The 13,889-nt window shown below is 48.2% G+C and overlaps 1 protein-coding gene across 5 annotated transcripts; it reads left to right on the top strand.

The window, feature by feature from the left end:
• The first annotated feature begins 946 nt into the window (after positions 1-946).
• On the top strand, positions 947-10,065 carry Fam3a (FAM3 metabolism regulating signaling molecule A). 5 transcript variants are annotated; one of them, XM_015506979.2, is made up of 10 exons: positions 947-1,099; positions 1,378-1,450; positions 3,618-3,731; positions 4,237-4,260; positions 6,906-7,029; positions 7,159-7,217; positions 7,677-7,727; positions 8,046-8,130; positions 8,213-8,339; positions 9,348-10,065. In XM_015506979.2, exons 2-10 carry the CDS (start codon positions 1,438-1,440, stop codon positions 9,441-9,443), a joined length of 693 nt encoding a protein of 230 aa, XP_015362465.1. In that variant the 5' UTR covers positions 947-1,099; positions 1,378-1,437; the 3' UTR covers positions 9,444-10,065. The 5 variants fall into 5 exon arrangements, with proteins under 5 accessions (XP_015362465.1, XP_048652726.1, XP_015362466.1 ...); XM_048796769.1 differs by having other exon boundaries at positions 7,653-7,727; XM_015506980.2 differs by lacking the exon at positions 947-1,099 and having other exon boundaries at positions 1,372-1,450; positions 6,851-7,029.
• The last annotated feature ends 3,824 nt before the right edge of the window (positions 10,066-13,889 follow it).

The raw sequence follows: 13,889 nt of genomic DNA, 5'->3' as shown, positions 1-13,889 counted from the left end.
ATAGGGTGAAGAGCTGTGGGGTTCAAGTGTAACCTCTTTCTGTATGCACATCAGGAAACAGTCCTAGGGTTTGGGTTGCTGCTCTGTGGTAGAGTATATGCTTAGCAACTTATATAGGTCCTCGGTTTAATCCCTAACACCAAAAAGAAGTCCCAGAGAAAATAAGGGACTCCTGCAGGCTGTCCTTCAATGCATATCACTTGTGTGGTGTCTCTATGGAAGGAGGGAGTTGTGTCTGGACCCTCAGAGGACTCATTAAATCAACTTTTCCTTGTGTGCTGCAGGCAAGGTATAAACACTATTATCTAGGAACTTGGGCCTTGTTGTTGGTTCAGGGATGTACATAACTGACAGCTACTTGTACTGGGCCCCACTGAGGATACCATAAGGCCCAATGTTTGGTACCAGAGAAATATGAGAGGCCACCAAATTTGGTGACAAAACCCAAATACAAATCCAGGACCATCACAGAAGACTGACTGCTAAAATAGATCACTTTGATCATGTTTGCGAGAAGTGTGTATGAGAGTGTGTTGTGTATGTCAAACTAGAATCTACTGGATTCTAACCAGAGTAGCGTCATGCCTGGTTCTATAAATTGTATTTTGGATTATTTCCTAAGGAAGGAGGTCCTTAAGTTTGACCACCGGGTCAAAGGTTAGGGATATTGTTTTGATTCTGCCCAGCTGCTGTCTTCCAGACATATGGGAACAGCTGACAGAGTACTCCCAGCCCTCCCAGTGCGGTAATGATCAGGGCGCAGTTGAGGACAGAGAGTTCAGGCTGGAGGAGCAGACCTTTCTGAGTTGGTGCGCTAGCGCTCCCCTCTGTTTGTTCCTTGAGGCTGTCAGCATAGAGGGGGCGGGGTAGACACCAGTTCCTCCCACTTGGCGGCTTTGGAGGTGGAGCTTGCGCGGGGCTGCGGCTCCCTCGTGGCACGGCCCCTGGCGGGCGGTGCCTGCGAGCTCTGGCCCCTCCCCCGGCCGCCATTGCCAGGCCTGCCGGGTTCCTCTGCGCAGCTTCTTCTCCTCCCCGAGTAGAGCCGGGCACCGGCCCAACGGGGCATTCCCTGACCGGGCCCACGTCTTCCCACGGCCAGGCAAGTCCCCGGCCAGCCCGGTCTCCGTCTCAGCCTCGGGAGGAATGGCCTTAGCCCCGAGTTTCTCTCGGGAGTGACCTGAGTCCGAGACACCCACTTCTGCGCCCCAGTCCCGGAGGCTTCTGTTTGCCAGCGGGTTCCCGATGCCCCTCCTGGACACGTTCGGGACTGGTTTGAGAAACAACATAACACCGATTGTGTTGCCCCCCAGCAGAGGCCCGGGACAGACTTGCCCCTGGCCCCTGCCCAAACCTGCTCTTCTCCTTTGTTCCCCCCAGAGCGCACTGTCCCCAAACAGTGCACCTGCCGGCGGTCCCAACCCAGCGGGAGAAGTGGACATGAGGTTGGCAGGTGGGTGGCTTCCACGGCGAACGGGAGGAAGGCCCAGGTGTCCCGACATCTGTGTCAGGAAGGGTCCGGGTGAACCACTGGGGTTGGTTGAGAAAATGGAGGACTGTGAACGAACACTTATTCGGTAACCTTGAGAAAAAGCCTCACCTGAGGACTTCAGCTTCCCAAACTATAAGATAAAGGATTATATAAATTTCACCCAACTCAGATAACAAGCCGACTGCTTTTTGGGAAATGAGTTGTGACAGAGGCTCCAGAGAGCATGGCAGCGGGGTGCAGATGAGTGCAGCGTACCGATGGAGAGGTCTACTCTTAAACAAAAACTGACAAAGCTGCCTGTACGGTTGGATATGAACCCAAATGACAGCTCTGGTATCAGCTGCACAACTAAGATAAAGATGCCTTATGGAAGGATAGGCTGGGATAAGATGGAAAGTGGAAACTAAGAACTGGAGTTCAGATCTGCTAAGGTCACAGCTTGATGTACTTACCAACTGGATCTGGGTAGTGAGGAAGGGACTGGGAGGGTGGAGATACAACAGAGCTCAGGGTTGGAGGTAGACAACAAGAAGTCATCATTACATATTGTTAATTCAACACCTGGCTGTAGATAAAATCACCAAAAAAGAAAATACAGATACAGATAAGAAGGCAGCCTGGTACAGAAGGCTGCCTCTGTCCAGTTTTCTCCACCCTCCCCCTTTCTCAGTGACCTACTTGTCACTGTGGGTCTTACCTGGATCAGGGCCTCATCCATTCTACACCAGCAGTCTACCACTCAGCCTTTCTGTCCAGCTTAAGGGGAGGTAGAGGAAGATCATCTAATCAAGGAGAAAAAGCAGCATATAGGTCAGGAGACTGCTTTCCTGGAAGCCAGCGGGGAATTGTTTTCATCAGGAGAGCATGAGTAGTCCACTAACAGGTCAAGGAAGATCAAAGCCAATAGATGACTGGGGGCATGACATCATGACAGTTATTTATGGGTGGCCTTGGCTACCAGATATTTGGTTGGGATGGTGCAAGGCCAAATTGGAGCAGGCTGTGGAGAGTGTGGGAAGTAGGATGATGGAAAGGCAGACTGTAGTTGACTTTTGGGTGGGGGGACTGTAATTGAACCTAGGGCCTCACACATGTTAGGTAAGCAATCTACAACTGTGCTACATCCCCAGCTCCTATAGTTGACTTAGTTTGATGGGGAGGGCTGAGGTTGTGGCTCAGTGGTACAGCACTTGCCTATCACATGTGATGCACTGAGTGTGATCCCCAGCACCACATTAAAAAAAAAAAAAATGGGCTGGGGATGTGGCTCAAGAGGTAGTGCGCTCGCCTGGCATGTGTGCGGCCCGGGTTCAATCCTCAGCACCACATACAAACAAAGATGTTGTGTCCGCCGAAAACAAAAATAAATAAATAAATATTTAAAAAAAAAAAAAAAACCTAAGTAAAGTTTGATGGAGAAAAGGAAGGCAAGGGTAAATAGCATGAGGATGGGGTTTTGAAGGAGAGCTTTTTCTTCTTTCAGTCTTAAAATTAGCAATATTGAAATGTGGGAGGGTGAGGATAAAGATCCCTATTACAAGAAATCTGAGAAGGGAAGGGAAACAAGGATCCAGTTTGCAGCTAGTGAAGGGACTGGTCGTCAAAAGGCATAAGGACCCTCCATCAGAATAGGAGGAAAGAGGCTAGACATGTGGCTCAGTGGCACAGCTCTGGCCTAGCATGTACAATCTCTGGGTTTGATCCTCAGCATCTCTCTCATACACACACACACACACACACACACACACACCCGCGAACAAGAAAAGGGGTGGCCTTGGTCGTCTCAAAGGTATCCATTGGTGGTCTCAAAGGCAGGAAGCTGAGGAAGGTCCTAGAAGAGAATCCTTGGAGTCCTCTGGAACACTTGAATTCTGAAAAGCCCCTTCAAACCTTCCAAGGAAACCTTTCCAGGGAAGCCTGGAAGTTTGAAATCAGTTTCGTCCGTCCACCTGCCAGGGAATTTGAGTTTCCCTCTTGGGCCTGCTGGATGGGGTCAGTTCCCAACCCCCCATCCTCTGGTCACTTCTTCCCAAGCAGAAGGGGAGATCTCATCATGAGGGGTCATGGGATGGTTCCAGAGGTCACCAGCATCTGAGGTAGGCCTGCCCCGTGTCTGTCCCGCCTCCAGGCCCGCTCCGCATCGTGGCCCTAGTTGTCACTGTGGGTCTTACCTGGATCATAGTCAGCATCCTCCTGGGTGGGCCTGGCAGTGGATTTCCTCGCATCCAGCAACTCTTCAACAGTGAGTGTGGGACCGTCCCTTGCTTCGCTGCAGAGGTCCCCAGGGTGGCCTCCTGGTCTTGGGACAGATGCCCAGGGTGGGATGCAGGCAACTTGGGTTCTCCACCCCTCCCCCGCAGGGTGCCTCTGGCTGCTTCAGCTAGAAAAGCAACACCCACTAATTATAGCCATGTGTCCAGTGGAGTTAGTAAATTCAGAGTAAGGGATGAGAAAGCTTCCACTAAAAGTTGGGAATGACACCCTGGTTGATGCCTACAGGCTGTCTGCTGGGCTCTGAGATGGGGAAGGTGACTGGTGATACATCACCTGACCATTCTTTACAATTCCAGTTCACCCTCTTTCTGGAGCAGAAATGGTGTTAAGTTTTGCATATGAATATCACTTAGGCATAAGCAGAGAGCATGCCAAGGGCAACCTGGCTTAGTCCCTTGCCCCTGAGCCTCACTGCCCTGCTGTAGGCTCTTGGAGGCCTCCATGCTAACAAAAACAATTCTCTGTACCCACAGGCCCAGAAAGCTCTGTGACTGCAGGTAAGGTTCCTGTTACCTCTCAGCTTCTCCCCTCTTCCTGCCCCTCAAACTGCCTTTGTAACACCCCTGCTTCCCCTAGTCCCCCAGCATTTCTGCTCTCCATCGCTCCCTCCCCAAACTAGCTATCACAGCCAGCTGTGCTGTGAACCTAGTAAACAACTTACCTGCTGCTAGAAAGCAGTGGTGGGACAGGTTTACAGTAAACATTCCTATTCCAAAAAGAATAATTTTGAGGAAAAAATAAGAATCACTGATCCCAAGAAGACCCCAAACCCAGCAGGCAAGGTTTCAAGGCCTAAGAATTCTCTATGGTCTGATGCTCTACTCTCTGGGCCTGCTGGGGTGACCCTCTCCTCTGGAACAAGACATTTTCTCACTGTCTGGTTCTGTACCCTCTCTGGCCTCTGCATCCCCAGGTCTGTCTTCAGAATCACCTGTCCCTTTCAGTTCAGACTGTCAGTATTTCTGCTGGTATAAAATACTAACAAAACCATTTTTGGTCTCTTGTACAATTCATGAGGGTCCAAGTTATAAGATGAGAGTTCTCCACAGATCCTACCTAGATAACCACATTTCAAGTCCAGATTTCTGAAAGGATGGAGTGTACCCACAGGCTGCCCACCTCATCTCTTAAGCAAATGCTTGGCCAGCCACACACCCTTAGTATTCTCTCTAGAGGATGCTTTCTCATTTTGCAATATGGTTAGGCTGATATCCCAAATCTTTATATTCTGGTTCCTTCATGGTTTACAATTCTTTCCTCAATTTCTCTCTCTGCTCTCACACTTCACTGTAAGCAGCAAGTAGAAACCATGCCACACCTTCAACTTTGTTAGAAATCACTTCAGCTAAATATCCAAGTTCAACACTTAAGTTCTCCTTTCCACAAGACATTAGACCACAAGACAGCCAAGTTCTTTGCCACTTTATGAGAAGGATGGCCTTTCCTCTAATGCTTAGTGATATGTTCCTTATTTCCCTCTGAGATTTCACCAAAAGCACATTTTTTTTTTTTTTAATTTTAGAGCTGGGGATTGAACCCAGGGCCTCACACATGCTAGGCAAACATTCTACCACTAAGCCACATCCCCAGCTCTTTTTTAAGTTTTATTTTATTTATTTATTCTGATTAGACCCAATACCTTTATTTTATTTATTTATTTTTATGTGGTGCTGCGGATCAAACCCAGCACCTCGCATGTGCTAGGCGAGCACTGTATTTCTGAGCCACAACCCCAGTCCTTAAATTTTATTTTGAGACAGGGTCTCTCTAAGTTTCCCAGGCTGGCCTAGAACATATGATGCTCATATTGCAACCTCCACAATAGCTGGGATTATAGGCGTGCACCACCATGCCCAGGCCAAAAGTACCTTTAATGTTCATAGTTCCAACAACATTTTGTTTGTGATAACATATACATTCTCTAAGACAATAGAAGCTTTCTCTGTAGCTCTCTTGTCTTTTTGAGCCTTCATCAGAATCATCTTTATAATCCATTTTCTTTTTTGGGGGGGATGAGATTTAAAACAGGGCACTTTACCACTAAGCTACATCCTCAGCCTTTTTTTATTTTTTTTATTTTGAGACAGGGTCTTGCTAAGTTACTTAGAACCTTGCTGAATTGCTGAGGCTAGCCTCAAACTTGTGCTTCTTCTGCCTCAATCTCCTGAGTCTCTGGGATTACAGACATGTAACACCACCCACAGCTTATGGTCCATATTTCTACCAACAATCTTTTAAAGGCAATCTAGGCCCTTTCTACCATGCACCTCAAAATTCTACATCATATACCCACCACCCAGCTCCAAAGCCATTTCCACATGTTTAGGTATTTGCCACATAAGCACCCTCCTTCCTGGTACCAAAATCTACATCAATTCCCTGGGGCTGCCATAACAAAGTATCACAAAGTTGGTGGCTTAAACAACAGAAATGTATTTTCTTACAGTTCTGGAAGCCAAAACTCTGAAATCAAGTTATCAACAAGGCTTGTGGCTATGTCACTCTAATCTCTGCCTCCATTGTCATACAGCTGCCTCCTTCACTGTGCCTTTGTCTGTTATCCTTATAAGGACACCAGTCATGTTGCATTCAGGACTCAACCTACTCCAGTATGATCTCATCTTAACTAATTTATCTATAAAGACCTTATTTCCAAACAAGGCCACATTCTGAGATACTTGGAGTCAGGGCTTCAACTTGTCTTGTGTGGGAACACAGCTCAACCCATAACAGGCTGCCCACCCATCGTCACCCTATGGAAATCAAACTAGCAGATCCCTATGCTTTCCTCACCTGCTGTAGTTCTACCACTTTGGTCTAGCTGTGTACCCTGTGTATATATTTGGGTCCCCAACCTAACTTTCTCCACCCCTGCTTTGTTCCTGGCTGTGTAAGGGCTCTTGACCTCCTTTCTTTTCTCCCACCAGTAGCGCAGAAAAGCCTCCTTGAGTCCCTGTCACCTTGCCAGCAGAACACAGAGTTTCCATGAAGTGTCCCTGGCCTTAGCCTGAGCCATGACCCCCACTGAGTTCCCTGCTATATGGTCACTTATTCGACCCTATGGCTGGTCCTGACCTCCCCACTCAGATCTTAGGTGACACCAGGGCCAGGCCCATGGGTCATACCTGCTGTCCCTGCTCAGAACCACGGGCCAGGAAGTACAAGTGTGGCCTGCCCCAGCCATGTCCTGAGGAGCACCTAGCCTTCCGCATGGTCAGTGGGGCTGCCAATGTCATCGGACCCAAGATCTGCCTCGAGGACAAGATGTGAGCTCCTTGGGATACATGGGGTTTGGGAAGTGGGCTGGTGGAATTGAGACTGGTTCCACAAGGGCTGAGGGCTGTGCAAGGAAGAATGGAGCAGATGTGCCCACTGGAAGTCTTCCATCCCTTTAGGCTCATGAGCAGTGTCAAGGACAACGTGGGCCGTGGGCTGAACATTGCCCTGGTGAATGGTGAGTTCCCCATGCTCTGGGGTCAGAGTTGAGACCAAAGAGGTAGAAGCCATGCCATGACCTGCACTCTGTGCATTTCCTCCCTAGGCGGTTTCTGGGTGTTTTCCCTGACCCTTCCCTCTAGGAACTCTCAGGGAGGTCTGGGAAGGGGTCTGTGTGACTCAATGAACCAAAGCATGATAGCATTGAAGAACTAGAAGGGTCCAGGGACTTGAAGGGCACTTCATGGGAGCCCCTGGAGGGCCTCAAATGCCAGGCAGAGGCTCTACAATTCTGAGTGAGCTACAACTATCAACAAGGGGATAAATAGGAGAATGTTTGAAAAACTTCCAGAAAGGCTAATCCCAGTTGCCACCTCCCCATCCAATGTGTTCTGAGTGTGTTTTGAGGGCCAAGGTGGTAGAGTGGAGTGACTCTGGCAGCTCACCCAGGAAGACTCCCTTCCTCCTCTCAACGCAGGGGTCAGCGGTGAGCTCATTGAGGCCCGTGCCTTCGACATGTGGGCTGGAGGTGAGTGGCTGTCAAAGATTCCTACTTCTTCACTGACAAAAAAATGACTGGGTGAGTTTCCCCTGTGTCCATGTGCTTGGGCTTTTCAAGCACTTGCCTGGGTTCCCAAAAGGCAGCAGGAGGGGAAAGATCATTACCTCTGTCCAGAGGCTATGTTTTTTGTAATAGGATGTTCCCAGCTTCCTTACCAATTTGTCCCTATACCTTTGTACATTGGCACATCCAGGGGCCAATCCCTACTTGGGTTTTATCAGTTAGAGAACAAGGATTGGTGGGAGAAGGGGTGCTCAGTGGGTCCTGCCTTCTGCCACCCTCCAGATGTCAATGATCTGTTGAAGTTCATTCGGCCACTACATGAAGGTACCTTGGTGTTTGTGGCATCCTATGACGACCCAGCCACCAAGTAAGTGAGTGTCATGGTCAATCTCAGTCTTGTCCCTCTACAATGACAGCTCACAACTCACATTTCTTCTTCTGTGTGCTAGGATGAATGAAGAGACCAGGAAGCTTTTCAGTGAGCTGGGCAGCAGGAATGCCAAGGAGCTAGCTTTCCGCGACAGCTGGGTGTTTGTGGGGGCCAAGGGTGTGCAGAACAAGAGCCCTTTTGAGCAGGTACAGCAGAGAACTCAGCACCTCTGCCTCCTAGCCCTGGAAGCCTGGCCACCCCATCTCTTCACACCACAGCCTACCCTGAATTTTTTCCAGCTAGGCCCTAAGCAAACAGACAATAGCCCTGTCCCCCATCTGTCCCTGGGTGGTCCTGGCCCATTTGCCTACTGAACAAGGAGGAGCAGTAACTTTGACCTTCCCTATCCTATGTGCATTGCACCCTAAAGGGTCTTTAAATGGCAAAGTTTGCACAGTGGCAAGACTCATAGCTAGGAAACCATCCTCCCAACACCTTCATGATGCTCAGTACTGTCTTAATTCTCTCAAAACCCAATATCCCCAATCCACACCATACACCCTTGCTGCCCTCCTGAGTCCACATGTCAGGCCCTGTGCTGGGGCTGGGTGAGAAGGAGCCCCAGTCACCATCCTCATCTGTGGGAGGTTCTCAGTCCAGAAAAAGCCACAGCATCCCCAAATATGCTCTTTTTTAAATATTTTTTTAGTTGTAGATGGACAGAACACCCTTGTTTGTTTTATTTATTTTTATGTGGTGCTGAGGATCAAACTCAGTGCACTCTCACACATGATAGGCAAGTGCTCTACCACTGAGCTATAGCCCCAGCCCCAAGGTCTGATCTTTATGACACAAATTTCTAGAAGGCTCTGGCTAACAAAAAGATAGCTCAAGCTGCCCCCTTCCCCAAGGGAAAAAAAATGTCCCCATGGCCTTGTTCTCAGTACAGCTTCTGAAAACTCCTTATGGTGGGGTACACACGTATTATCTCCCCTCCAAGCCCATATAAGTACACAGAAATTCACCCCCAAGCTGCCTGCCTGCAAGGGAATAGGTCATTACAGCTGTTGTCATTTTTTCCTGGGGCAGAGGGAGGGAACCAGTGCCTGGAGAGCACACAGGTGGTCTACAACACAAAGGCCAGAGTCCTGGCCCACTTCTGTCCCCTGTCCCTAAGGGCCAGACCATGACTTCTTGCTCCCTCCATCTCACAGCATGTGAAGAACAGTAAGCACACCAACAAGTATGAGGGCTGGCCTGAGGCGCTGGAGATGGAAGGCTGCATCCCGCGGAGAAGTGTGGCCAGCTAGCACAGCCAATCACCAGGACCAGGCCGAGGGAGTCTGCATGGTGCCAACACAGAGTCGAGGTCTTGCCCCATGCCCAGGCAGGAGGCTCCCCAGCCCCAACACATCAGGGCTCTGAGGCAGTGACCCCGAGATGATGGGGACTGTGGAGCTGGCCCATCATACTTTCTCATAGGAGCCCAGGTACCCATCTCCTTTTCCTAAAGCTGGTCCCAGTCAGCCCCCACTTTGCCCTTTCTTCCACTCATGTCATCTCCTTCCCAATTCCCAAGTGCCCCTGGCTGCAAAGGCTCTAGGTGCCCATTCTTCTCACTGTAGTAGCTACTTGGCAGGTTGGGGCATCTTCCAGAACCTCTCCCTTCCAGACACACTCACTATATTGTGGTCCAAACTTGCTTACAGTGTGATTGCTTTCAGTGAGCCAAAACTAGTAAGCACTTTCACATGCCTGCCTGCCTCTAACCTCACTCTCAGCAGGAGAGGGGCCCTTAGAGCAGACTGGCCTTCGATAGTGAGGTAGCCAGAGCCTGGTCACAGCCCCTAATGCAGTACATGGCAGTATGCGGTTTGTCAGAGGGCCCACCTTCTAGATGACCTCTTAATAAATTGATGGCCCCCAATGGAATGAAATGCATTCAGATGTTGTCCTCAGTGGAGAGTCAGGGGTGGTATTATGTGCATGGAGGGAATAAGTCCTAGAGACTCAGCCAACCTGTCCCCACAGCCTTAGTAGACAGCCTTTCTCTATAGGGCCCCTGCCATTGACAGCCTCCCCCCCCCAGTGGCTAAGATGTGACTCAAGTGGTAAGCAGAGTACTTCCCCAGTTGGTGTCACCCATAGCCTTAACTGGAGACATGGTTCTGTCTTCTGGGACCCAAGGAAACTCACCAACTTCTTCCCACCCACAATGCACCTGTAGGGACAAGTAAAATAACTAAAACCAGTCAAGGTGCTGACATACCAAATAAGGGGTGTAAAAGCACTCTGAGTTCCAAAAAACAAGAAAGGGTGGCTTGGACTTCCCAGATGGGAGGAATCAGGACATTGTGGTAATTTGAGAAGACAGTCAGGCATTCTTGAAGTATCTGTGTTAGGGGGTGATGGACTTAGGATCCTGCTGTGCAGACAGGCTTTCTGAGCCTTCAACTCCTAGGCATTAAGTGCTTCCAGACCCAGGGAAAGTACTGAGTGCAAAGCAAACCTTCAGAATGAAAGTCAAGGGCAGATAGATATCAAGTTAGAGGCATGGGAGTGCCCAGGAAAAAAAGGCCCACCAGGAAGAAAGTAGTTTTTATGCCAGAACTGCAAAGATCAAACCAGAGAAATGAGGACGGCTCAGCCTGCATGTAAATGATGTTCGTAGCAGCCAATGCCCAGCCCTGAGCCTATGCCAAGCTCATAATAGTGTATTCCCTTTTTCTAGGAAACATTTTAGAGCTATTTTATGTTCACAGCAAAACTAGGCAAAAAATATAGTGTCTCCCCCCATCCTCCATTTGTTAAAAATCAATGAATCTACATTGGTTTACATTAGGGTCCACTCTTGGCATTGTACATTCTGAGTTTTGACAAAATTGTGTAATGACATGTACCCACCACTACAGTATCAAAGGTGTATTTATTTCTAGAAAAAAAATTTGCAGTCTGGGGATTGAACTCAGGGGTGCTTTACTACTGAGCTACATCCTAGCCCTTTTATCTTTAATCTGAGACAGAGTCTTGCTAAATCACTGCGGCTGGCCTCTAACAACTTGCAATCCTACTGCCTCAGCCTCCCAAGTCACTGGGATTACATCCATGTCCACCATGCCTGGCTCATTTCTTAAATATCTTACTATGGAAAATTTCAAACATCTCCAAAAGTAGAGAGAATAATATGATCAACTCCAATGTACCCTTTACCAGGCTTCTATAGTAATCAATACATGGCTAATGTCTCATCTGCACACCTGTACTCCCTATATGTTGAAGCAAACCCTACAAAATTTGGCCGTTATCCTCACTGTACAGAAAAAAGTAAAGGACCCTGTGAGCTTAAAGAGTTACAATGGAGCCTAGAGGTTAGAAGCTAGGTGTATACAATTCCACAGGTTAGTAGCTTGCCCAAGATGAAACGGAACCTCACTGAGGGTACTCAGTGTAAGGCTGGGAAGTGTACAGACCTCACTCTGCCTCCCAATGTGCTGTGATTGTCCAATTTTCCTCCATTTGTCCATTTGTTCACCAAACATTCATGAAGTGCCTGTGTAGGACCAACCACTGTGCTGCAGAATAGGAACACATGAGAGAGCCAGAGTGATAGTTCCTTCTTCCTTGAGGCTGTGCCCCAGTGGGGTGTTGCCCATGTAACAGATGTAAACAGCAGGCCCGCTTTATTCCCCAGTTGGCCCAACATGGGCCAGGAAGCTGATGGTGGGGAGCAGAGTCTGGATGAGTTTCCTGCAATCTTTTGCCAGGATATCATGCTCCTCCTACCCAAGGTCAACCCTTTAGCAGTTCAGACATCTTCAGTTACAAGTGCCAGAATCCAAACTGAAACTGATGTATGAAAAAAAAAGAAGGATGGTATTTATTGTTCCTTTAATGGGCCCCAAAACCCTTGGGTGCTTCTAGCTCCAATAATGTCACTAGGACATGGGTTCTTTCCATTCCTTGGCTCTGCTTTTCTGTATTTGCTTCATTTTTCCAATATGCTGTCTTCCCAGGTAGTGGGAGGGAGGGAAATAGTAAAGGTGCCAGTGTAGTAACACCAGCAAACAAGACCTCCCACCTTCCCAGTAGTTTCAGTACAAGTACCTAGGGACTAACTCCTTAGTCTAGATTGGATTATGGGCTTATTCTGCCAAAAAAAATGAGTGGTTTTAACTGGCTACATCTGGGCATGTGCCTGCCCCAGGAGCCAGTGTTGGGATTATCACATTGAAACCATGTGTACTGAACTGAAAGCGGAGAATGGATGGTTCTTTCAGAGAAAACATAAGTTCTATGACTTTATGCTAGATAGGCAAAAACAACAGCTGTCACCATACATCCCTGTGTCATATACTTGTACATATGCTTGTATATGCCCTCTATGCATGCTTACTTATCACAAAATATTTCTGGAGGCCCCTACCTGGAGAGTAGGAGCTAAGCTTGCCTCTCAGAGTCAGCACTGTGGCCCTTTAATACAATACAGTGGTGGATCTCCCATCTTAAGTACATTCATTTTGTTCTGGTCGTTGCTATCATTTGTTATAGCGGTCTCTCAGTCCAGATGACTTCTCTTTTGGAACTAGATATCCTTGTTCCAGCCTAGCCATCTCACGTATCCTAGCTCCAAGTACCACCTGCTTCTGTCAGGAATCTACCCCCCACCGCCACCACAGTACCATTTGAGAGGGATAGTATGAATGTTCCAGGATGCCAAGTACATGCACAGAAGTGGTGTACTTATTGGTTCTCTATGGCTAAAGAACAACCTGGAATTACAGCTGCAAATGTTTTTAATGGTTTATATATCAAAGCCCTTTAAGCATGCATGCCCAACATTTGAACATTTGCTTATATGTCATAAACACATATTAAACTATACAACATTCTTTTTTACAGTGCTGGGAATCCAAACTGAGCCTGACAGGCTAAGCAAGTGTTCTACCACTGAGCTACACTTCTAACCCCAAATACATTTTAAAATAAATTTCCACACAAATGAATTTAAAATCATGTTTATTTGAAAAAAAGGTACTACAACACTTTGCACCTCCAAGGAGCGAGTACTTTAGGCACCACTGCCTCCATCACAGCCATGACAAAAGTTCGTTTTATTGTTTTGTACTTATTTATTTCTGAGGTACTGGAGATGGAATCCAGGACCTCATACATACTAGGCAAACGCTCTACCACTGTGATGCACACCCAGCCCAAAGAAGTTAATTTTAGAACAATGCAGACTGATTTTTTGTTGTCCCAGCAAAGTTTGTAAACATACAACCTCCCCGCCCCATTTTTTTATCTAGCACTGGAGATTGAACCCAGGGGTGCTTAACCACTGAGCCACATCCCTAGCCCTTTTTACATTTTATTGAGGGACAAGGCCTTGTTAAGTTACTGAGGCTGGCTTTGAACTCATGATCCTCCTGCCTCAGCCTCCGGAGCCACCAGGATCAGAGGCGTGCGCCACCATGCCCATCTCTTTTTATTCCTTTTCTGTAAAGCTACCGGACCTTAGTAGTACTAAAATGAGTCACACCGGCGGCGATGACCACAGAAAGCCGTAATTCACTGTGCCCGGTTACAATCAGGTGTAACTCAGGAAGCAGTCAGTCCACTGCTCCCTTGACGGCTCGCCGCTCTCAGAAACGTCACATCCGGTTGGAACCTATTATGGTCGCCAGAGGTGAGCGCACCGCCAAGGGAGGGCGGAGATCTGACGCGCAGGCGGAGCCTGGGTGGGGCGGAGCCCTTGG

This window comes from Marmota marmota, unplaced genomic scaffold, assembly GCF_001458135.2.
Source record: "Marmota marmota marmota unplaced genomic scaffold, marMar, whole genome shotgun sequence".
Lineage (NCBI taxonomy): Eukaryota > Metazoa > Chordata > Mammalia > Rodentia > Sciuridae > Marmota > Marmota marmota.
Note: the sequence above shows the minus strand (reverse complement) of the source record. Positions and strands in the feature narration are given on the sequence as shown.

Coding starts and splice junctions, on each gene's coding strand:
- Fam3a (XM_048796769.1), top strand. Junction 3,732..4,236: donor CATCCAGCAACTCTTCAACA/GTGAGTGTGGGA, acceptor CTGTACCCACAG/GCCCAGAAAGCTCTGTGACT. Junction 8,131..8,212: donor TATGACGACCCAGCCACCAA/GTAAGTGAGTGT, acceptor TCTGTGTGCTAG/GATGAATGAAGAGACCAGGA.